The 25,148-nt window shown below is 36.9% G+C and overlaps 4 protein-coding genes across 7 annotated transcripts; 1 reads left to right on the forward strand and 3 right to left on the reverse strand.

Annotated features, from left to right (window-relative positions):
• Positions 1-4,284: 4,284 nt before the first annotated feature.
• LOC117635497 (transcription factor MYB1-like) lies at positions 4,285-5,272 on the reverse strand. Its single transcript, XM_034369806.1, has 3 exons — positions 5,140-5,272; positions 4,911-5,040; positions 4,285-4,792 (listed from the first exon to the last, which is right to left on the reverse strand). The coding sequence occupies exons 1-3, from the start codon at positions 5,270-5,272 to the stop codon at positions 4,285-4,287; spliced, it is 771 nt and encodes a 256-aa protein (XP_034225697.1).
• A 6,050-nt stretch (positions 5,273-11,322) lies between these two features.
• LOC117634396 (transcription factor MYB1-like) lies at positions 11,323-13,508 on the reverse strand. 3 transcript variants are annotated; one of them, XM_034368491.1, is made up of 3 exons: positions 13,350-13,508; positions 12,288-12,417; positions 11,323-12,036 (listed from the first exon to the last, which is right to left on the reverse strand). In XM_034368491.1, the coding sequence occupies exons 1-3, from the start codon at positions 13,480-13,482 to the stop codon at positions 11,487-11,489; spliced, it is 813 nt and encodes a 270-aa protein (XP_034224382.1). In that variant the 5' UTR covers positions 13,483-13,508; the 3' UTR covers positions 11,323-11,486. The 3 variants fall into 3 exon arrangements, with proteins under 3 accessions (XP_034224382.1, XP_034224383.1, XP_034224384.1); XM_034368492.1 differs by having other exon boundaries at positions 12,288-12,389; positions 13,350-13,501; XM_034368493.1 differs by having other exon boundaries at positions 12,288-12,442; positions 13,350-13,444.
• A 2,308-nt stretch (positions 13,509-15,816) lies between these two features.
• On the reverse strand, positions 15,817-16,934 carry LOC117634285 (stress-response A/B barrel domain-containing protein UP3-like). The gene has a single exon (XM_034368321.1). It carries the CDS (start codon positions 16,825-16,827, stop codon positions 16,021-16,023), a length of 807 nt encoding a protein of 268 aa, XP_034224212.1. The 5' UTR covers positions 16,828-16,934; the 3' UTR covers positions 15,817-16,020.
• Positions 16,935-22,290: 5,356 nt separating this feature from the next.
• Positions 22,291-24,280, forward strand: LOC117634286 (protein ELF4-LIKE 3). 2 transcript variants are annotated; one of them, XM_034368323.1, is made up of 3 exons: positions 22,291-22,538; positions 23,124-23,223; positions 23,653-24,280. In XM_034368323.1, exon 3 carries the CDS (start codon positions 23,694-23,696, stop codon positions 24,036-24,038), a length of 345 nt encoding a protein of 114 aa, XP_034224214.1. In that variant the 5' UTR covers positions 22,291-22,538; positions 23,124-23,223; positions 23,653-23,693; the 3' UTR covers positions 24,039-24,280. The 2 variants fall into 2 exon arrangements, with proteins under 2 accessions (XP_034224214.1, XP_034224213.1); XM_034368322.1 differs by lacking the exon at positions 23,124-23,223.
• Positions 24,281-25,148: the final 868 nt, after the last annotated feature.

Genomic DNA, 25,148 nt, shown 5'->3' on the forward strand with positions numbered 1-25,148 from the left:
AACAGCATAATTCAACCCACGTTTCACCCACTACATGTGCTCGGGACATGGGAAGAGCCATGAATCACGTGGCCTTCAAAATATTAACTTTAACCAGCTTTTCTTATTTTTCTTTTACTTTTGATCCAGGGTTTTTGTTTGTGAGTGTAATTTCGTTCGTAGCTGTGGGTGCAATAAGAATCCAAGGGGACCACGGCGCATGATGTACTTCAGTCCAGTCTTCTTCTTCTTCTTCTTCGTCTTCTTCTTAACTTAACCTAACAGTAATAGTTTTGAACCTCATTGTCATCAGCAAGGCAAGGCACCCTGAAAACTGATCAACAGACACCCTGAAAATGAGAAACAAATGGTTGCTTTCATCCAGGCGTACATGTCAATTCAAAAAAATGAGGAGACGAAGAGGTCTTTTAATGAAAATTCCTTGATTTAAGGCATTGGTACTCTTAAATTTTGAATTTGACTTTTGAACATTTATAGCTAAAAGAAAAATTAATAACTCATATACATCAAATAAATCTATTTGAATCTTGATAGGAAGTTACATAAACCCCTGCTACCTAGGTACGGGCAAAACGAAGGAGGAGAACCACCACCGTTGAGGCCTTTGTGTTGAAGGAGAAAATATTTGAATAATTGGGTGGTGTAGAGTTTAATATATATATATATATATATATTTTTTTTTTTGGTGGTGTGGGAGATTTAAATAAAAGTTATTTTATCAGTTCTTTCTAAGACACAAGATTATTGTGACGTGTATTAAATTTTGCACATGTTGGTTCTTTTTATATGAATGCATTGGTCCACCAAGCCACAACGAGAATTAATTCCACCACAAATTGCAAAGGGACAACGACGCACGATACTCCTCCTACCTCTTAACACCAAGGCACCCTCAAAACTGATCAGCTCATGCACCATGTTCTCCGGAAACCCAGAACGCCATGACAGCAACCCCAAGGATCCAAGACAGCTCACGTTGGATATTATGAACCACAAAATTAATAATTTGTACTCTTTCTAAATGACAGCAAATTCCCCTTCTCGTTCTAATCTCTAATAGAACTTCCAAGAAAAACTAGTTTGGTTGCCTCTCGTAGTTGTTCCTTGAATTTCTCCAGACGTACATGTCATCAATTGATGTTATTTTTTCCAAGGCAAAATGGCGAAACCAAATTCAACCCAAAAACCAAAGCTTAAATGATTATAAGAAAGAAACAGAAATTCCATCGAACCTGATTGATTTTGTCTTGGGAGCACTGAATTATTCCCAAAGTCCTTGTGAGCTGACATATCTCCATGCCTACTATTTTTTATGCATCATATTTCTTAGATTTTTACATTTGTAAATACCCATGAAAATAAATGAAAGAAAAACAAGAGAGAGTCCATGAGATTTCGTGTGGTGTGTGTTGTGCAAGGAGCTGGAATATGTACAAGTACAATGATAGGCAATGACAGCGACCCCTGTGAGGCTCACTTGTGTCTGTCAAATAGATAATCAGAACATACTATACATTATATGTGGACCCATACGAGCCCTCTACATCTGAACAATACAAATTGGAACAAGAAGAAATACAAAATCAGCAAAAGGTAGATTCCACAAGAAAACTGCAAACCAAACACGACTTGTGCATTAATTGCATTATTTTGAGACAACATATTGTTTTAGGGTTTTCTTTTTATAAAAAGATAAAGTTAGGGAGAACGAAATTCAACTTGAGTCATCTCACAAGAGAGCAGGCAAAGATATACTAACTAACTAACTATATATGTGATTTGAGTTGGTGAAAGTACATCTAATTAAAGAGAAGATAATAACACAAGGGGTTTGTAGTGCTCAAGTGATTAAGAGTATTTATTTTTGCACCTGAGGTTCTAAGTTCAATTCCCTCCTCCCCAATCAGGGACGGATCCACAGAGGAGCAAGGGTGGTCAAAGTGACCCCTGCAACTTTAGAATCTGCCATTAGAGGGGAGAAAATTGACCCTTGCAAACTGCTCGATGAAAGTCCTCAAAGAGCTGCTCTTTTGTTTTCTCTCCAACGCGCAGCGCTGCTTGCGCCCTTGAGCTTTTTCTTTTTTTCTTTTTTTCTTTTCCGTCAGCGTCAAAACGACGTCGTTCCACTAAACCTTTTTATTTTATTTTTTAAAATCCGGCCAAAACGAAGTAGTTTTGGGATTTTATAATATATTTTATTTATTAGTTTGTATGCTTGTATCTTCTTGGCAAATTGGATTAATTTTTGTCCATTCAATTGTTGGATTGGATTAGTTGTTCATGCTTTATTGATTATTTCTACCAATACAGTTTATGGAACGATATTTTAATAGAAAGTTCTCATCAACTACTTCTAATTCAGATAATGTGGGTAGTTCGAGTTCGAAAGATGTTGTGGGTAGTTCGAAAGAAGTAAGTTGCAAGATGTCTTGGCTAATCTTCCTATACACACTGAACTTCGACTTTGGAACAAACTTAGATAAGCATATCTACAAAAGGGTCCATGTCAACCTAAGGATCACATATTTTCTCAAACTGATTTTTCAGGGAAAAATCCTTTTAGATGTTGACCCTTGCAAGGAAAATTCCTGAATCCGTCCCTGTCAATATCACTTGTATCGGAACCTATTTTTCGTAAAATTGTGCAATTTGAAGTTGAACTGGTAGGTTGGTGGAGGAGAGGCAAGCATGCATGATGACTTGAAAATTCTCAACCTACCCCATCCCATGATGTCATTGTGGTATTATAATCGTACGTAGTTGGTAATTTGCAAAACATTGTATATATTGGCAGTATTATGTTAGGGGACCAACCCCTGCCATATAATATAGTAAAATTCGGAACTATTGTTATCCTCACCACAAAAATATTGCATGAGCTTTTTGTACATTGGCAGTGGAATCTTTTTTAAAATCTGCCATATGCAAAAGGGTGAGTGACTTTAGCCAAAGATATGACGCCTCACGTCTCATCATGCTTCATTGAAACTAAAAATTGGTTCTTCTTTATGATAAATCTTCAAAGTTTTGGTTTGGTATTGGTGGAAACCCTAAACCAGACTAGAGAGAGAGAGAGAGAGAGAGAGAGAGAGAGAGAGAGAGCTGGACGACAGGATTTCAGAATAATAGAATGTATGGGGCAATTGGCCCAGTAATTTCAAATGGTCGATGGTCAACATCAAATCCTGTGGAATAAAAATATAATTCATAACAAAAATAAACGAATTATACATTATAATATTATTAAATCTCCCTCAACGTCCATTCTTATGGTATTGAAAGTTGGATGGCTAAGTTGGATGGCTTAGCTAGCCCTGGACCACGCACCTCGTACACTATTGGCTATTTGCAATCAATCTGGGAGCTACCTTCCCACATCTGTGGGATCCTCCTTGTCATTTTTCATGAAAAACAAAAACGAAAAGGTAATGATTTTTGTTGAGTTTTTGTACGTACATATATATGTATATATATATATATATATTATATATGTTAAGGTGCATCATATATTTTTCTTATCAAATAAGTAATATCAATTAGCATCATCAAGCACACGTTGAACATGTCATTGGCTGTTTAGTTAGAGAACGTTGTTATGTCTTCATTGGAAAGGGTACATATGGAATATATTCCAAGAAAATTTAAAAAGAATTACCTATACAACACTAACGCAACACGGAAGCACAGATAAAGGGATCTCAAATGATTACCTTAAAGTAACAATGTCGGATTTTATTGATATAATATGAATTAACTGTTAAATACGATGCCATAATTTGGCTTAAATTGAAAACCAAGTCAGCTCTCCCACACCTCATAAAATCACTAGCTAGCTAGCTCTTCACATCACCGCACCAATTAAACGTGGAAAAGATAATTTACCTGATTAATGCGTTTTTCCTGTACAATGCAAGCATGTAATGTAAGACAATCGGTTATCGGTTAAATGAATGAAAGATTGAACGACTAGCAAAATTTGGGATTCTTGAAATGCCGAAAATCAAGGAGAGTTATGAAAAAAGTGGCACGGTTAGTCAAATTTGCGGACATCTTTTATCCTACATGGAATTCAATTAAAAAATAATTGAGTTTTACTTGAAGATATATAGCAACAAATATTATTGTTTCATTGATTGATCAGATTGACCATTACAATCATTGATTGATAAAAAATGACATTCTAAATTGTTATAATATACGATGAGGAGAGACATCGAACTCATGTGCAAAGGAGCGGACACACTCTCATGCTCAAGTTGACAAGCTATATTGTGGGGTTTGATTCTAACTAATGATCCACTGACCACCATCTTCTGAATTCAGAAAATATGAAAGTGCATTGAGGTCTACAGGTTCTTCAAGATCACTTGGTTGAAATATTGGGTTATGATCATGATCATCGGTAGCCATTAAAAAATCTTCAATCTTGGACGTTCCATCCACCAAGTCTTGATCGCATCCACTGCTTTGGGCTTGGTGGAAATCCGAGTTTAGCAGTTGGTCCGATATGAACAGGTCGTTGGTGTCAAAATCCATTAGAAAACCAGGATCCACGTTATTTGATCTGTCAACCATTTGATCATCATCATGACCATTATCCAAATGTGATGGAACGACGACGTTCTTGCACTTAAATGCTTTCGTTCGAATCACCTGGACCTGGTGAGACTCTGATTTTTTCGTGTCTTGTTTTGAGCAAGCTTGCTCTACTCTCTTGCTCAGATTGGTGTTCCAGTAGTTCTTGATTTCGTTGTCAGTTCGTCCCGGCAATCTTCCAGCGATGAGTGACCACCTTAAAATATATACACCACCATATAACATTTCAAAGTAAGAGAACGAAATCCAGTACTCAAATGAAGTGCTGCCATATACATATATATATATATATATATATATATATATATAGGTACCTGTTTCCAAGAAGCTTGTGTAGTCTGAAAATGAGCTCTTCTTCTTCAGCCGAAATGTTACCTCTCTTAATATCTGGCCTAAGATAATTCAGCCATCGCAGTCTGCAACTCTTCCCACACCGCTTTAACCCTGCATCTCATATTAGTGTTTATCCCAAAGTTCAGAACAATAAAAAATGAAAGCTGACATACAAATTACAATTAAGGATTTAAAGTAATGGAGTAGTACCAGCTCTTCTAGGAAGGTCTCTCCATTTTCCTTCTCCATGTATTTCAATGTAATTGGTGAGAGTTTTGTCTTCCCAAGCAGACCATGCTCCCCTGTTTAGCCCTTCTTTATCACAGCATGGTTTTCTTCCCATCTCTCTCTCACTGTGCCTCTTTCTCTCTCTGAGTTACAGAGTGTAGCTTGATGCTGATTAGAGTCTTAGACTCCACAGGGAGATATATATATATATATATATATATATATGTGTGTGTGTGTGTGTGATCAATGCCTCAGCAGGGGACAAAAGCTTGGCTCCCACTTTGGAAGGCCAATCAATTAATATTAGAATAATTCAACTTAATGACGTTTTACCGCACCACAATATAGTTACTTATGGGTAATGTTCTCGAATCAGACTTATGTTAGATAAATATTTATATTATCATACTATGCATGATGATTATGAATATAGATGCATTATGGAAAAATCAACGTGATAATATTGAAATATAAGTATCTTATATCGGCAAACAGTTGTCAAGAGAATATTCATTCTACATATGCAAAATATCAAAGATTGCATGGGCGGAACTAGCAACAAGGCTACCATGGGCTCTAGCCTTTAAAAAATATTTAAAAAATATTAAATGTATTTTTATGTGATTTCACTCTATAAAAAATTAGTAGTCCACCTAAATGTAGCCTAATAACTCTTTGTCCACTCAACCTATAGGCCTATAATCATCTTATATTTAATTTGTTTTCTCAGCTAAAAGCACCTCCAATGGAGATGTCAAATAATATGTATCAAAATTGGATTTGATGGCTGATAACTTTTGTAACAACCCGATCCTTAATTAATTCTTAATTATTTTTTTATTCAATGAAGGGACTAGAATACCCTCGGAATATTTTATATGGTAAAGTTGACTTTTTGATTGGGAAGGAATTTGGGAATTTCAATTGTATCGTTGCATAGAGCACGTCGATACGAGTTCGTAGACACGTAATGGGCTCGAATCGGAGTTATAATGAAGAAAATACAATTAAAATTCACGGAGGGGCAAAATTGTAATTTGCCAAATCAGAAATTTTAAAACCCTCTCTCTCTCCTCGCCAACCAGCCGCCCCCCCCCCCCCTAATTTTTCTGCTCCAGCTGTGGCTTATTCAAGCCACGATCATCACCACACGCCACGATCGGCCACATGACCAGTTCGGTTAGGACAGCCATCATCCCAGCAACGTGTTCCGTCGTAGCCCAGCTCCCGGTAAACGCTCTGGTTGTCGAAAAAAGCCGGGATTGCGCCGGTTTTGACAGAAACTTCCCGGCTTCGATCTCCCTTCTCCGGCCACTAATTCAGTCGGGTGAGGTATGTTTTCTCACCTATTTTCCATGCTTTAGCTAATGGTTGAGTAGGAATTGGTCAATTTCTAGCCTAGGTGGTTCAATTTGTAACTCAAGGTTTGGCCGAATTTCGAGTTTGAATTTCGGCCACTTCCGGCCATTTTTTGGGGTACGTCTAAGAACAAAAGTGGCTCCAAATCATGTTATGAACATAGGATAAGAAGCTGGGCTTACAATTTGGAAGTTTTCCGGTCATCGGAATTGATCAAGCCACCCATGCGCTGCCAGTGCATGTGGCGGAGCTTGGGCAGCAGGGTGGGGACCACATTTAGTCCTAGAATTATCCCTGGGTCCTCACGAGCACGTAGGATTTCGCATATCTTAATTTGGATAATGTTTGAACACCGAACAGATCTCCCATATTGTGCGATTTCTGGGTTCGATATGTTTGTGTAACATCTCACATCGACTAACGGAGAAGGGGTGATGTGCATTATATGTAAATGTCCGCCTCCATCTAGCACAAGGCATTTTGGGAGCTCACTGGCTTCGGAGTCATGGGAACTTCGAAGTTAAGCAAGTTGAGGGTTAGAGTAATCCCAGGATGGGTGACCCACTGGGAAGTTGCTCGTGAGCTCCTAGAAACAAAACCGTAATGGTAGAAAATGGGGCCCAAAGCGGACAATATCATGCTACGGCGGAGCTTATCCTGGGATGTGACAATTTGGTATCAGAGCCACTCTACCGTGTGGTGCGAGTGTGCCTACGAGGACGTCGGGCCCTTAAGGGGGGTGGATTGTAACATCTCACATCGACCAACGGAGAGGGAGTGATGTGCCTTATATGTAAATGTCCACCTCCATCTAGCACGATGCCTTTTGGGAGCTCACTGGCTTCGGAGTCATAGGAACCTCGAAGTTAAGCGAGTTGGGGGGCTAAAGTAATCCCAAGATGGGTGACCCAATGGGAAGTTGCTCGTGAGCTCCCAGAAACAAAACCGTGATGGCAGAAAGGGGGGCCCAAAACGGACAATATCGTGCTACGGCGGAGCTTATCCTAGGATGTGATAGTTTGAGCCATTAGATCATAGTCATTTCCAGATATGTTGATCTAGGTAATTCCAGGATCATATATGATTCGACGGATAGTAAAACAAAGTCTCGGATACTCCAGAAACGCAAACCATAGGGCTAGGGTTACTGAAATTGTCTGATCCTGAGATCGTGGGTAATCCGACCTTCCGATCGAAGCCAAACTCTCGGGACATGTGTCCTAGGCATATTAGAACCTTTAGGGACTTCTGGATTTACGAGGATTGCAACTTGGCCTGCGAGGATTGCGGCTCATATTGAAGTGTTATCTCTGAGACCTGCGAGCAAGGAATACGGCTCGGATATAAAGGGTATCTCCGAGACCTGCAAGCGAGGGATGCGGCTCAAATTGAAATGTTATCTTTGACACCTTCGAGCGAGGAATGCGGCTCGAATAGAAGGGGTATCTTCGAGACCTGCGAGCGAGGGATGCGGCTCATATTGAAGTGTTATCTCTGAGACCTGCGAGTGAGGAATGCGGCTTGGATAGAAAGGGTATCTCCGAGACCTGCGAGCGAAGGATGCGGCTTGGATATAAGGGGTATCTCCAAGACCTATGAGCAAGGGATACGGCTCAGATTGAAGTATCATCTCTGAGACCTACGAGCGAGGAATGCGGCTCAGACAGAATGAGTATCTCCGAGACTTGCTAGCAAGTGATACTGCTCAAATTGAAGTGTTATCTCTGAGAGCTGCGAGTGAGGAATGCGGCTCGGATAGAAGGGGTATGTTCGAGACCTCCGAGCTAGGAAAGCGGCTTGAATAGAATGGGTATCTCCTATACCTGCAAGCAATGGGATGACGGGTCAGGAATGGGAGTACGCCTAGGCAGAGAGTATTCTAGTTCTGAAATATTATTAAACTAATCTAAAGGGAGTTCAGCTTATAACATATTTATATTCAGTTTATGATGGTTTCGAGTATTATGAAAGAACTACGTGTTGCTTGATCCCGCAGTAAGGGTACGTAGGCAGCCTAGTGTTACAGGGTGCAGCCGCAAGGTTAGGTTACAAAGGTAGTCCAATTAAGTTATTAAGAGATCTAACACAGTTCTGGGGATGTTATAAGCATTGATTTGAATATTGCTTGCAGAATGATTTATTCGACTCATTGAGGTTAGAGGCCAGAATAATATGATGTTTGATTGCTATAATATATTTAAATGCATGCTGAACGATTGGGTTATATATAAATGTTTGTTGACATATGGAGACTTCTGGGAAATGTTCAATTTACAAGGGAGACTCTGCCGAAATTTCGGCAGAAGTCTAGTTGCTAGAAAACTAGGATTTTAGTTAGAAGAGCAGTTTAGTAGTGTGTGCCCGACCTTCGCCAGGTGTCGAATACGTAGAGGGTTCGGCTCAGATTCCAAAGTGGAATTTGGGTCGGGTCGTCTCAACTTTAGTCAATGGAGTTATGAACCAGCGAATTGAACATGAGTGCACTTAGGGGGGAGGGAGAGAGTTGGCCCACTTTTCTATTATGGTGTCACCCTGTGTGCGTGGTTTATATGATGTATACTTTTATTTCTAGAAAAATATAAAAATTGTAATTATAAAAATAAAATAAAAAGAGCATTAGATTTTAAGCTAATAACTTTAGCTAACTTACCCGTTGAAAAATTCCTAATTCCGCCCTTAAGATTGGAATATTTACCGCTTGCCAAGCTGAATCGGAACGTTTGGTTTTATCTTGGCAGACTTCACTTGACAATATTTTTGAGTTGATCAACAACGCGTGTTTTTTGTCTGGAAGTGTGTTTTGTACGGCACATAGCTAGCCATGAATTATGCAATAAGAAGATCTTGCTTTTATTGCAATGAAAAGCTCACCTGAAACAATTGTTGAAGGCCGAGCAACGATCCTTCAAGGGGCCACGGACAGATTCTCCTCCTACTGGTGCTGAACTTCAATCTCCTCCTGATCTTCTCTGCACCTAACGGTACTAGTGTCATGTAAAGAAAGATATTTCAATATTCGAGACTCGAATAATGTATCTCTTCACTCGTTGTCAATTGATAATGTAATGCGATAATACTCATATTTTCACATGAGATGCTTTTAAAACAATTGGTTTTGAGTCAAGTTTGTCATGAATTAACTATCATCATAGAGTATTGATTGAGATAAATGTGCTGTACTAATTCACCACACATCAAGCCTCAAGAACTATTTGTATGAATCTGCTTTCTTATGCATCATCGATATCATTAAAAAGTAATTTGGAAAGTCCTTTAGAACTGCGTAGGATCCATATATTTAATACACGTCATGACGTCGAGGTCTCTAGCTCGTTGTGCACTCGGATACTTTATTTTATGTTTTCCTTTTGTGTCGTATTTATCATGTTAATTTGCAAAATTTAATTAGAAATTGTAATTCAGCAAGCAAAGAAATCAAGAAGAAGAAAGAAAACAAAACAGTGGCTCCATGTGAGGAGGTCGATCGAGTGCTTCTGAATTAGACATAACATACCATGATATCTTATCCAATATTCAAATGGGATCTCTGAAAAAGGTACACCGTCTGCAGTGGGGTATTCTTCAATAAGTATTTAAGTTAAAGATTGGTTACATACTTTTAATTTCGGCCGTTGGATACACATTTAATGAATGTAATCACACGATCGAGATTAGAAGTATAGAACCAATCCTAAACACCTTTTATACTCCATAGAAAAATTAGAAAAAACGAAACACGACATGCGTTATTTTGAGACAACATAATTAAAGAAAAATAGAACAATATTATAGTTACTAAGTGAGTGGTAGGTGGACGCACGATGATTTGGAAATTCTCAACCTACCTCATAACATAATTGTAGTATATAGCCGCTGCCTTCTCCTACTATAATGTCTGTCAAAACTTGTAAGATTACTTATGATATAATATATATTTGTAATTCCACGAGTGTTTCATGTTGCATGCTCATCGGGTCCTTTTCATAAAAATCATCCATGTGCACAAGAGTGAATTTAGCCGAAGACATGTCATGTCTTCTGTTCATAGGAAAACAACAAACTTACTTTCTTTCCACAAATGCATGGGTGTATTGTCTCCTTGCGTCACGCATCTCAGTTTTCCTGATTGATTGGTAATAAGAATAACTAACAAGGCATGAGCTCCTACTGGGAATATAAAATTCAATGGGGCCAATCATCAGTTATTTGAATTCTATCTACCCATTCTTTGACTCACTGCATATTTATATATCTACTTTTTCTGGTGAGAAAAGTCCCTTTGAGTTGACCAGCATTTTACAAGAAATTGCACCATCTTTTTCTTTTTGCATTTATCTTTTCGCATTTATCTTTTCATGTTAAAAGTAGTTTAGGACGACCCTCTTTCAAGGCAGACATATGTGCAGTTGCAAAGACCGAAAGAAGTGAAGATTGTTGGGCCCAAGCCCTAGTGCATGTTTTTGGAAAAAAACAGAACCACTAGCCCACTTGGCTATAAATTATTGTCTGTATGTCTTTTTTTTTTTTTTTTTTTTTTAGAAAATTGATATAGGTTTAAATTTCTATTGATGAGTTGGGTTTAATCTTCGAATTTGGTGACTTTGATCGAAATCCTTTAATTTTTGTACCACATAAAATTACAATCATTTTTAAATATTTTTTGATGTAATCTTTTTATTATTTTATTTTTAAAATTATTTTTTGTTCTAATGTTGCTCCTTATGACTTGAATCAGGTAATAGTCATTTATATAACATTTGAAAGTGAACCAAATTCAAGTACTAAAAGCAAAAACACAAACTTGCGTTTTGGGCCGAACCCTAAACCACATTAATTTGTAACAATTCACTAATAGCCACAAATGTGATCTGGAAAACATCAGATTATATTTCAATTTGGGTTCTTTTATAATATGCATATAATAGTCACTTTCCCTTATTGCATGTCTAAGTGGGGCTTATGTCAGTTGGCTAATTAATCCAATATTGAGAATCTTCACTGTTCAGAAAAGATGAAAGTGCATTGAACGCTACCTCCCCATCAATATTAGGTTGAAATGGGTCGACAGCAGCAATAATAGGGCTACCCCTCCAATAATTCTCCACCATAGCCACTTGCCATTCCTTCATTTGAGGTTGCTGGAATTCCGTACTGTTTAGCAAGTCTAATATGAACAGGTCATTGGATGAAGAACCAGCAGGAACTGCTGAGCTAACAAAATTAATATTATTTGTTGTGTCAACCATGATTTGATGATCTTGGTCATCTTGAAGATGCGATGGGATGCCCACATCAACCTTTGTGCACTTGAAAGGTTTTGGTCTAATCGCCTTAGCCTTGTCAGACTGATCTGATGGTATTAATCCTTTCTCATTATGTTGATTTTTCGGATTAACACTAGGTTTATGGTGTTCCAGTAGTTCTTGATCTGAGGATGATCTCTTGCTCAAATGGGTGTTCCAGTAGTTCTTGATCTCAGTGTCTGTCCGCCCAGGAATTCTTCCAGCGATCAAGGACCACCTAATTAATTTATGAATACTATTAAATCCATGTCTACTTTTGGTGTATGCTTAATTGAACATTGTTCAATTCATTAGTTTCCCATTGCAATTGGTAATTTGGTATGGTATTGCATGCATGCGGGGTTTTTTGGCATAAATTGAAAAACTTTAATTGAACAAAATAATATTGTATGTATAATCAAAGATATAGATAAACTTATATGGTCGATGTGTAGATTAATCTTCCATATTATGTGTATACACATGTACCTGTTTCCAAGAAGTTTATGTAGTCTCACAATGAGATCTTCTTCATCCGCAGAAATGTTACCTCTCTTAATACCAGGCCTAAGATAGTTCACCCATCGCATCCTGCAACTCTTCCCACAACGTTTTAGCCCTACAATTCAATTTTTAATGAACAACTTTGTTTCACAAAGGAAAGAAGAAGAAAATGGAAGCATACAGTTAGACAAATGACATTATGAAGTAGCTCATAGTCATGACAAGTATCACTGCTATAAAACTATTTTAAGGGCAAGTTTGGAAGTGATTCTAGCCCTTATGGGGAAAAGCATCTCCCACGTGCTTCTCCGTATAATCACCTTAATATTTTTCAGCGATTCTGGGGAGAAGCACCTCCCATGTGCTTCGTCATAAAATCACTTTAAAACACTTAAAGTGATTATATGGAGAAATCCTCCATATAAGTGATTATTGGCCTGTTCAGAATCACTCACAAACGAGTTCTAAAAGAGAAAGTTCAAATAGCATGTAAGAAGAGTCAAGCCTTTTTCAACCTCATTTAGCACAAAAAAGGTTTCTTTACCCAAAAGGCACAGTAGATCTGTGGCTAAGACGTCCACAAAAAGGATCTTTTTATGCTGTACGAGCTTGTGCCCCCCTATCAAAATATATAAGCTTCCGTCTTGTCACCTCACTGTCAAATTCATATGTTTGATCTAAGCTGCCCCGTTGGTTTAGTTAATAAAGTTTTCCATTGTGCTCATCTATCAAATTTCTCGGAATTTCAATTTCCTGAGTGATATCTTTGAGAAGAATAAAAAATAGGAACAAGAAGAGAAGGGGAAGCAAAGATTCAAAGTAAAATATCGAAGCCTTGGAAATTCGCCAATGGCCACAATGGCTCTTGATACATTGTTAACTAAGAAGAAGAAATATAGGAAGAAGAAGATGATATTTCATTCAACTGGAATAATGAGAGTTATATTCTCTCTAACAACACAACCAATCAGCTTACTAATATGCTCTTAACCATTTAAGCTACAAAATCCTTATTTTTAAAAAAATTGTTATATATACGTTACATACCTGCTCTTTGAGGAAGGTCTCTCCATTTTCCTTTTCCATATGTGTTCATGTAATTAGAAAGGATTTCATCTTCCTGGGCAGTCCATGCTCCCTTGTTTATCCCGTCCTTTTCATAGCATGGTCTTCTCCCCATCTCTCTCTCTCTCTCTCTCTCTCTCTCTCTCTTCTTTTTAGGGGTTGGCTTTGAATTTAGCTTAGCTCAGAGTAGTCCACCTAATTTTATACATACACTCCTGGTGGGCGGAGGAACGTACAAAACCACTGGCAGACGACAAAAGTGGTCACTTGCCAAGTTGCCAACGCTCAAATAGCTCAAGGACCACTTATCCTCGCCCATTTAAAAAAAAACCAAGCTAAATTAATCCGCTCAACAATTATGTGTATATATCTCGACTGGCAGTGTGACTGTCATATTACTATGTGGTATTATCAATTTCCTCATATTATAACAAGTATTGCATTGTGACATTCACGTCTAGAAATTCTTATATTGACTTCTACATAAATGTAAATGCATCGGTGCTAGTATGTACTAACCATGAATCATTTACTTGTAAATGTCTTTACTATTTCTTAACTTTTAATCCATATGGTCCATTCAAGATCAAATAATTAAACGGCTCAGTAATAAAGCTTAAGAATGTGTTTTAGTTTTAGCCCTTTGATTTCTAATCGATCATTTAAAATAAAATAAAAAAAGTCAAGGATATGAGCAAGACAATGAGAAGATCTAGATTTTCGATCAACCAACTCTCTAATGGATGGTTTCTTAGGACTTGTTTGGTATCCTATTTGGATTCAATTTTATAAACTCAAAAACAGATTTTAAGTCCAAAGCCACAAAAATTTGTTTGGCAGCCTCATTTTTCAAAACTTAAACCCAAGAAAAACTCAAAAACACCCCCATTATTAAAAACAAAAAAAGTGAGGTTTTATAGTTTTTTTTTTTTCTCTCTTGTCTCTTTCTCTCTCTTTCCTCTCACATCTCTCTCTCTTTCCTCTCTCTCTCTCTCTTTCCTCTCTCGTCTCTATCTTTTCCTCATCCCTCTCCCTCTCTCTCCTCCCTTTCTCCTTTTTTCTTTTGTTAATTTCAATTTGAGAATCTGGATTTTCTAATTTTTTTTAGATCTTAAAAATAGTTTGGAGTTCAATACCAAAGAAGTTTTTAAATCTTAAAATTACTGTTTAAAAACTCATGTTTTTAAAAAGAATCATAGTTTTTGAATTTACTTTTTCGAGTAGAATACCAAACAGGACCAATTGTCCATACTCTTCCGTGACCATCCATATATGCGTACGGATTATATCCTACAAAAAAGCTAACGATAAGATTGTAATGTGTACTAAATTTAACCATGAGCAAAAACCTAGCCCTCATGTTCATATAAAAAAACATTAGATTGTATTGTCATCTTACCATATATATGTCAACATATACACTTACTTTGAAAGACATCAACCATGAAAACTGGTACATCAAAGGGACCAATTGGTTGAATTAATTTAAGTTTTGGTTGCTGCGATATGCAATAATGCAAGCTAAGCTACAAACCTACAAGGATATTTTCCTCGGATGCCGATAGCAAAGCTAAAATAATTTGTATTTGGACTGTCGGCAGGCTAAAAACAGTATAGCAACAACAAGATCCTAGACCAGACAGCGGTTGTAACTTGTGACAGTGTACACCGTTTGTTGATCGCGCCACTATATATGAGTCGCATTATGCATGCCATGTGTCTAACTTTCGTTTTCGATGGTGACATGATATCCTTGGCAAAAAGATAGGGGGAAAAAAAGTGACATATTAATAATTAGGCCTTTGTTTTAAGTTTTTGTTTTATTTGTATGATATGAATCTGATATGCTTTTGGTTAAGCTTGCACACAACTAGCAATGGGCTTAAATGAACCACACTAGAAACCTCATCCAATTAACTGAAATAACTGTATGGATGAAGCAACTGGGCTCAAAGCTTCTTCAGCCTAACCAATTTGGGTTTGGAACTTTGGACTTACACCTTCACCTTGGGCCTTCATATTGCTATCACCTAAGGACAACATAAGTTCGGAAAATGCTGCCCCATCATCTAAATACGGCATAACACCATCTCCACGAGAGTTTCCAAATTTTAGCATACATCAGATTCACATGTGACACGATCTTAAACCTTGATGATTTGAATCCCACACTCATATAAGATGCAAGTTTGGCTTGGAGACAACAGCGCAACCGCAAAAGTAGGCAACCCCAAAAGTATGCAAGTTTGGCTTGGACAACGACGCAACCCCAAAAGTGGGTCCGATGCTCGTGGCTGGGGACGAATCTGTCACTCATTCATCGCCGTGATAGCATCACAGGCCACGGGTTTCGTTCCGGTCACTAGCAATGCTCTGTAAATTTGGGTATAAATTCATCAACATTTAGGGGTTCATGTTATGGTTCAAGTCTTTCATCTTTTGGGTAACATTTGAATTTGAAACGGGGCATCATGCCCAGAAAGTTAGTTATTGTGTAACACTTGAAACTGAACCACATTCAGGAAATAACCCAAACTTGCTTCTTTTGATTTCATATTCAATTCAATTTGATAATACCATACATCCAATAACATTTAGTCTGCCAGCTTATTTAGATATTAATCAAAGCACACCACACAAAGCCACAAAATCTTCACAGACTTGCAGATTGAGGCGACGCCACCACATAATCCAAAACGATGACGCTTTCGAGGTGCTCCTTAACTTTGTCCTTCTCCACATTCGCCAGCTCCTGCTTCGAATCCAAACCCTCCAACTCACTCACCCCCGGAAGCACCGCCAGCGATGCGATCGAATACCCTTTCGCTCTCGCCGGAGAGAAGTTCTCGCCTGTGCTAATCTGATTAATCTCCGCAAACTTCCCCTTAATCCCCTTAATCACACCCAAAATCTCAGATTTCGATTCTTCCCCCAAATTTTCCTTCAATTTCAAAAACGTCACGCGGATTGCGGACCCCGGCGGTGGAGCCACTGGGCCCTGAACGTCTTCGGCGACCCAGTCAACGGCCATGACGTCGTCGCAGATTGGGAGGACCGAGTCTTTTACCATGCTGAGGTGGTTCGGGTGCACATTATAGGTGCTCAGGTCGTCTTTGGTGCTGTAGCGGCTGTGGAGGAGATGGGTGAAGGCGATGGGGGAGGATCGGGTGCGGTAGAGTGGGCCGGCGGTGAGGTGGAGCGTCAGGTTGAGAGAGGCGAGGCCGTTGAGGCTGTTGACCATCGCGTTGACCTTGGATGGGTCTGTGTCGTCTTTGACCTTGAAGAGCACCACGTGCTCGACGATGGGTTGGGCGGAGGCGGAGGAGGACATGTTGATTTTTGGGGTGAAGCGCGAGGGCGAGGGTTTGGAGAAGCGAAGAAGAGTGAGTTTGGGAGCTGAGAAAGTGCGAGAAAATTGAGGGGAGAAAAGTGCGCCGCTTGCCCTCACAGTCAGGCTCATATTCTCAAAAGAATCCAAAGAGTTTTCGGGTGGGTGAGACGAGAGAAGCTGAATGGTTGGTTGGTTTCTGATGTGCGATGGTGATGTTTGGTTTCGAATAAATAGAAATAAATAGTGATGGTTGGTTGCTCCTTAAAACAATTGGGCCAAACAGAACTGGACTTATAAATTTGTGATGGCCCATTTGAAATCGGAAATTGAACATACAAACGCTGGGGAAATTAAATGAAATGGTATGGAAAATTCAAAAGCCGAGAGTCTCGAAATTAATGAAACGTTAACTGGAAGGAGATTTCTCACACACATATTACCACTAATTAAGCTCCTTTTCAACTAAACTAAACCTCGTTGGCTGACTTTAGACACTGAGAAATATAGACTCCATAGTGATTTAAACATTAGAAATGAAGATTGAATTTGAAATAGTTGGAGTTGGGAAATTTGTTTGGGCATACATCATAGGTGGACAAATGTTGTAAGGTTTGATTTAGGTGGTGGAAGCTGCTCCTTCACCTTGGCAATGTATTCAGTCATTGCTTCTTCTTTGCTCTTCCCTGATTAACATACATACAATTATGGTATTAATTTTGTTAATTAGTAGCTATTAAAATTTAATTAATAAAAACCTTCAGCTGCTTTCCATGCATCCCATTTGGCCCTCTCTGTTGGGTTGAAAAACCCAGGTCGATCCGCATATTACATTATGTATATTATTAATTAATTTATACAAGAGTTGTTGAGTGAAATTAAACAAGTTAATTGATGAAAGACTTGGCCTTCTCTGCATATTCTTTGAATTCCTCCTCCTTCCATTCATAATCTTCAACAATTAGATGCTATAATTGCCATGCAGTATCTCAAATTCTACTTCAAATCACAACGTAAACTCTATCTATAGATGATGATTGAATTAGAATACACTTGAGAGAGAGAGAGAGAGAGAGAGAGAGAGAGAGAGAGAGAGAGAGAGAGAGAGAGAGAGTGAACCTGCAGAGCCATTACAGTATGCAAATGAAATGCTTGTTATGAGTTTGTGGGTCTTCTTCTTCTTCTTCTACTTGGTGGTGGAGTGCATGGACGAGATTCACAAAGAACATATTCTTGTACAGACTTATGAACATCGTAGATTATTAAGCTTGGTTCTAGCCTTGCGCCCTTGAGGTCTTAGCTGCTTCTACCTAGTTTTTGTGTCTTTCTTTTGAGCTTTTGGTTTTATTTGTATCATGTTTCCTTTGGGTTTCTTTAATGAGATCAGATTTTGACCCCAAAAAAAATGAAAATCTTTTTAACCAAACCTTGCACTAGGCTAGAGCCCACCCTAGTCATAGTGTAGTTCCACCCAAAACTCGTATATTTGTTGAGTTTTATCTTGAAAAGTATAACAGCTCAATTTCAAAAAGACTTACCACTTAATTAACCCTTTTTATAAACAATTTATTTTTCGACGTGAAACAATTATATTTGATCCATAATTCATAATAAAAAGTTAGGAGAGTTTTAGTTATAGACAAGGCCAAAGTGACGCTATTAGATTAGGGAGGGAGAAAAGTCTAAAAAGTGAACAAGTACCACATATATGGCAGGATTTAGATTTGGAAGAAGTCACTCACTCACTCATTCACTCCATCTACCCCGAATGCAATTCTTCCTCCTCTTGTCCATGTGCCTGCTTTCATATGGGACTTTTCGTCATCCTCCACATATTCCTTGTACATACTCCAAACACCTTTTTCGACCAAACAAAAACAAAAACTCCAAACACCTTCCTTCTCATAATGTGTCCCACGTGCTTCAGGATGAATAGTATTTAGGATAAACACCCCTTTAATTTTAGGTATGCAACAACTTGACCCTTGTCTTTTAAAAGTGAGTAAATACAACCCTTAAAGTTGTCAATTGTCAAGCAATTCGTACTAACTACAAAATTTATTTAATGTGGCACTTGGTGAACCTAAACTTTTAAATGTTAACTTCACAAATTGATAGAGGAGTCAAATGATATGAGAATTCGTAATTTTATGATTATTTATAGGTCCGTTTGATAATCATTTTAATTTTAATTTTAATTTTTTATTGTTTGTGCTAGAGTATAGAAGAAAATGAGATTCTGAATGGGAGTGAGGATGAGAGGGGAGAATGAAAAGGAGGAGTAATAAAAGAGAAAATAAAAATTTGAAAATGAAAACAATTTCAAATAGATTTCAGTTTTTAGTTTTTGTTTTTACTTTTATTAATTTTCTCTCCCATTCTCGTCTCTCATCTTCCCTCTTAATCTCATCTCCACTGTCATTTTTACTTTCATTCTCTCTCTAAAATTGAAATGATTATCAAACAGACCCTACAGTATTCTTAACACAAAACTTAAAAATGTTATAGTACATATTCAAAAAATAAAAAATAAAAATGTGACTGTCCAATATAAAAAGCCCGCGTGTTTAGTGGAAGGCAGAAACACTTGCCTTGCCTTTGAGATGGTCTCCTATTTAGAAAACCAATCGTGGAGATTACAGATAATCATTGAAATCATTGGGGCTTTAAATAGTGATTAAATAATTAAACAAATCCCTAAATAACAACGAGAAGAACAAGAAGAAGAGAAAATCTGAATATGAGTGTGTGCGTATGGTGCACAGAGATTGGTACTCAAAAAAAAACTCAAACATTTTGTCTATCTATCCATCAAATCTATTATTTTGTCAAAAAATTCACCGAAACAAAAATTTTCGAAGACAAAGACAAAAGCAAAGGCAAGGCTAAATGGGGCTTTGCTTAGTTGTTTTATGTTCAACTTATGAAAACGACCATGCCCAATAATGTAGTGTACTTGAGTTAGTGCTCCTAGATTAGTATCAATCATTGTTTAATTGGCGTGGCCATGTGGTTTTGGTTGTATTATATATCTAATTATGTAAGGAAGCCAGTAGGTAAGTAAGTATCAAACCATAATATATATGAATGAATGAGAATCTTGTTGGCAATTGGATTAGATTAGTTATCCTTTCGTTTTTTTTCCCTATTATATTACAAAATATAACGTCGTCATTAACGTCATTTCAACTTGGAATCTTATATAGTTTTTAACTCTCAAACTATTCTTCATGCAACACTAATTTATTATTTAATTATTGATATTAAGTGGGTATATAAATACAATCTTACATTAAACAGTTAAGATGAGCAAGCAATTAATCATAGCATTCTTCCAGATAAATTTTAGTCATTTTTTCAGATAAGGGAAGTAGAAGGGTGTGTAGGTTCCATTCCATCACACATGAGGAAGAAACAGAACAACAATGTTGAATAGTGTGTCCACATGATATACACACTCCTCTTTTTTTCTTTTTTCTTTTTCTTTTTTTGTCTGGGGAAATTTAGAAATTATATTATTTACAATGCGGAAGCTTGATAGAGAGTGGGTCCAGTTTGAATGAATTGTAGCGCAGCAGGAGGAGCAAATGAGCAGGTTTGGGAAGCTGGGTAGGTTTGGAACCAATCTGGCAGATCTCCCGAGCCTCACAGTCTCACAGAACATGTTTCTCCACGTCATTGGCAGGATTATAGATATGACTCTATCTAGACCGTATTCACCGCTAAAATTTTTTTATGACGAGTGATTAAGAAAGATATTTTTCAAACGCGTGAGAAGATACTAGTTTATGCATACAAACAAAATAATTCTTACAATTAAAATGTTCAAAGTCGTAGGTTTTTCTTTCGTTATTTCTTTCTTCTTCTTTTTTCTTTTTTTTTAGGACTTTTTATACTCCAAATCACTACATTAGTGAGTCATTTGCAGGTTTTTCTTTCTTAGAAAAAATAAAGAGATAAAAATTGATGTCATAAGCCGTGATTCAACTTTTCTTTGGGTACATAATTAAAGGAAAATTCAGCCCTTTCTGCTGACCTTTAAGATTTTTTTATTTTCATTTAAAGGTATTAAGTGCAGTAATGCACCAAGTTGATGGAATATGACATATCAAACGTCTCTTCCTTTAGTGCCACTGCCCTTGAATTGAACCCAAAGAGAGGCGTGAAGGCGAAAAGCAATCTTTGTTGACTTTAGTTTTCTTAAAGTAATGCCATAACAAACCTGAATTTTATTCTTATTTTTTGTTTTTTATTATGTGAAAACGAAAAATTACAAGCAAAAATCACGAGAGCACACATGTCCACACATGTCCAAACAGATCAAAATAAAAATGAAGAGAACAGCTTAAGAGGAGCCCCTCTCCCACAATTTGGAGGGATCAAGCCCATGGCCCGAGGATCCCACAAAAATAAGAATGAAGATATTGTATTGATTTAAAAACACTTCTTTGGTTGGAAGGAAATTAATTTGAGTTGTAAAATCAAGGATCCCACAAAAATTATTGATTTGGTTTCATACACCAACCTCTTTCAAGCCAAAAAGAAAGAGTTCGGTTTTGTCTGGTAAACAAACATACTTGATTAAGAGTGTTTCGGTTTAGGGTAATCGCAACTACACTTAATTGATGTTGCTCTAAATGGTTTAGACAAAGTAAATTCTTAAATTCGAACCATTTAATCATTAATGGATAGACCAATCTATTAGAGATAAATCTCTTGCATGAATTACACGTGATTAACCATTTAGATTTTCATTTAACATGTACTTAAAAGAAGACAAGAAGCGAGTTTTATTAATTGAACATTTAGCATCCGTTTGGATGAAGAAAAATAACTCGAGATTTAGCTAAAAATCGAGAATTGAAGTGGTGAAATTGATATTTCCATTGGTTTGGCAACTTAAGCATGGAATTTACTAAATAATGCGCGGAAAAAAAATCGTGGAAATGAGGGATCAAGATTTTCGAATTTAATTTCCACTAACAGAGGAGTCATTTCCCAATTTCTATTGAGCATAAATTCGTTTTTCACTGTAAGTTATGTCATTTACAAAATTCCACATCCATAAATTCAAATACTTAAATTATTAATTGCCATAAATTTAAACAATAAATATATAAATTTCGTCATTTAAGAATTCCATGCAATTTTTAATTTTTTCATCCAAACAAAGGATGAGAAATTATGTATTATTAGTAGAAAGATATGATTTCCTGTAATGGATAGTTGAGGGAAACTTAATGCAAGACTGCGACAAGTGTATATTATTGTTATGTCTATTTCTATCTTCACGTGATGAGAGTGATACATATAAGAGTGTTATTTTAAAGTTACACGGAATTAGCAGAGATGTGGTTCGTAATATGGTCAAAGTGGCGAATAACTTTATCCGGGGCAGTAATCGCAGATTGCATCATCAATCACCACCAACGTGGCTAATAAATAGACCAATGGACAACCCATAACTGGGGGTATGAGGAAACACACAAGCAAATCCCAACTGAATAATAAATAAATAAATAAAAAAAGGAAATAACAGGTAGATATGGATTTTATACTATTATACGACAACAATATATTAAGAGGGCTAAAATATTTGGACACACTGAGAAGGGGGGTCCGAGCGTGACTGTCAAATCTACATATTCTCTCTTTCTCTCTCTAATTTTTTTACAGAATTCAGAGGTGTTGTGGTCTGTTCTCCTCTCCTCTATTTCTGTTCTCTTCTGTTCCGGAGATTCGATTCAATCGCCGATCTTTTGCAGCGTTTTTCGGATTCCGTCGTCTTCCTCTTTCATTCAATCTCTGTCTTAGCGCAGAATATAATGTTCCAGATTTTCAAGGTACGAATATATTAATTATTTAATTATATGTATTTGGAGAAACAGGGTTGAATATAAAAACAAAAAAGATATCTCTTTTGTAGTTGGATTTTTATTTTTATTTTTCTCATCACCAGTTTCTGTGTCTGCTCAATTTTCTTCAGCTTGCACATTGACCGTATCGGCTTCTTGTTTTTCGTATAAAATTCTCATTTTTGCTGTGGGTTTTGAGAGTTTTTCTTCAAAGATATTTAGATGTTATGTAAATTTGGATTCTGAAGATATTTTTTTTATATAGTACGGCCATTATTCTTTTCTTAGTTTACTCAGTATTGTTTTCTACTCCAGCAGTTTTGTTCTTCTGCAACTGCAAATTTTCATGTACGGTTTCAACGCTTGAATTCCCAATTGGTCCTCCTTGTTTCTGCTGTTTTTGAATTTCATGTAAAAACCCAATTTGGAATTCTTCTTTTTTGGGTTCATATCTAAACTCAATTTGGGTTATTTAATTATATTTTTGATATTTTAATTCATTAGTTATTATACATCTTTCTTTATTAATCTGTGTATTTTGGGATGTAAAGATCAATAATGCTGTTTCTGCAGTAGTACTCTCATGGCCTCATCTTCTCTGCATCATTGACTGGCTTCTGTTTTTTTTTTGGGGGGGTCTTTGAGATTCTTCTTTGGGAACTCTGAGCTTTAGGTGGGTATTTTCTTAGTACATTAAAAAAGGTTCCCTTTTATGGAAATGGGATCTGCTTTTTCTCCATATCATCATAAATAACAACAACAATAATAAAAATAATAATAGCAGCAATAATAATAATAATAGTAATAATAGTAACTCATGGCTATAATCTAATTCTCCTGTGAAAAGAAGAACTCATGGAGGTGATGATTTCTTCGAGATAACTTGTCTCATGTACACCACCAATGCCTTCAACAGATGTTTTCTTTTTCTTTTTCCCATGGGTGGTTTGGTTAGTGCAAGCATGTACAGATGAGTAGCTATGATTATGAGTGTTTGTAAAAAGATAAGAACTTTATATTTTATTGCATAAAGAATGTGTCCCTTTCTTTTGGGTTCTTTCTGCTCATCATCATTTTCTTCTTTCTGTTCTTGATGATGCAGGACTGGTTCTGATCTGATCGAATTCTGACTCGAAAATAAAAATGGAGGGTGACACATTTTCAGGGCTTGGCAATGGTACCCAAATTGATGGCAAGGTTTTGCAGACATTTCAGAAGAGCTTTGTTCAAGTCCAGAAAATCTTGGACCAGAACAGGCTGCTCATAAATGAGATAAATCACAACCATGAGTCTAAGATCCCTGACAACCTCAGCAGAAATGTGGGTCTGATCAGAGAGCTCAACAATAATATCAGGAGGGTGGTTGACCTGTATGCTGATCTTTCAAGTTCCTTCACCAAATCCATGGATACTTCTTCTGAGGGAGACTCCAGTGGTGCTTTGAAATCTGATGCAAAAGCTGGGCACAAGCGGATTAGGCCTGCATAGAGATCATAATTGTCTTCTTGATTCTTTTGCATGGTGGGAAGAAAAGAGATTCACAATTCTGTTGAGATGGTAGAAAAAAAAAATTGATTAGATTCTGTAACTCTACTGTATCTGTGAACTATCCCTAGATCTTCACTCACTTTCTCCTTACATTTGTTAGATAATAATTTCCCAGAATTCCTATTTCATTGTAAGTCTGTAACTGTGGATCTAATTGAAGGAAAAAAAAAGAAAAAAAAGGGTTAAGCTTGTTTATGTCATTTCATTTCTACTTTTTTTTTTTCCTGTTCCTGTTAATTGCTAATAAAAAGTTATATATAAATATATTTCTTTTGTTTATTAAATTACCATTCTCTCTTGTGTTTTCCCCTTTTCAATTTGTCAAATTCTTTGATTTTCTCAGGGAATTTAAAGAGAGCTGATATACTCCTTTATGCCAATTAAAAAGAGATAGGGAAAGATATTTGAGATTGATAGGTGGGTACAGCTTTATTTAACTTTTACTGTTTGTGAAAAAAGACTAAAATTTGATATGTGGAAGTATATGAATCTCCTTTTCATCAAGGATCAACATTAACTTTTGATGCAAATTCTTCCACAAAGACAAAAACCCTTTATTCCCCCTTTTTCCCAAGCTTTGCATTAAAGCAAGTTTCCTCCAGAGTTTTAACTGAGAACTGAAGTGAAGAGGTAGCAGACTTGTTCTCAGTAATCTCCCATGAAGCCAAAACTCTTTTTTTCCACACTTGTTTCTGCTGTTGGTGTTGCTGAGCAATTTGCTGTTTATGATTATTTTTCCTTTCTGTGTTATTGTGGGGGTGTGGAGAAGTGTACATAAAAACAGGCATACATCTCTGTGAAGATGCTCTGAAATAATTGGAAAGAAAGCAGCTTTTTCGATTAGTCTTTTTGGTTCCCAATCACACACCACCACATGAACAGAATCTCAGATAAGAGATGATGAGCTTTTTTGACCCATTTTTTTAATAAAAAAATTATTTATATTTGTTGTGACCAATGGCAGTCCTTTTGATGGTACTGGTAGAGAAAATGAAGTATTCCATAGGTTGTTTAAAACAAAGCACTATAGTTCCAAGAGACAGACAGATG

Source organism: Prunus dulcis, chromosome 7 (assembly GCF_902201215.1).
Source record: "Prunus dulcis chromosome 7, ALMONDv2, whole genome shotgun sequence".
Lineage (NCBI taxonomy): Eukaryota > Viridiplantae > Streptophyta > Magnoliopsida > Rosales > Rosaceae > Prunus > Prunus dulcis.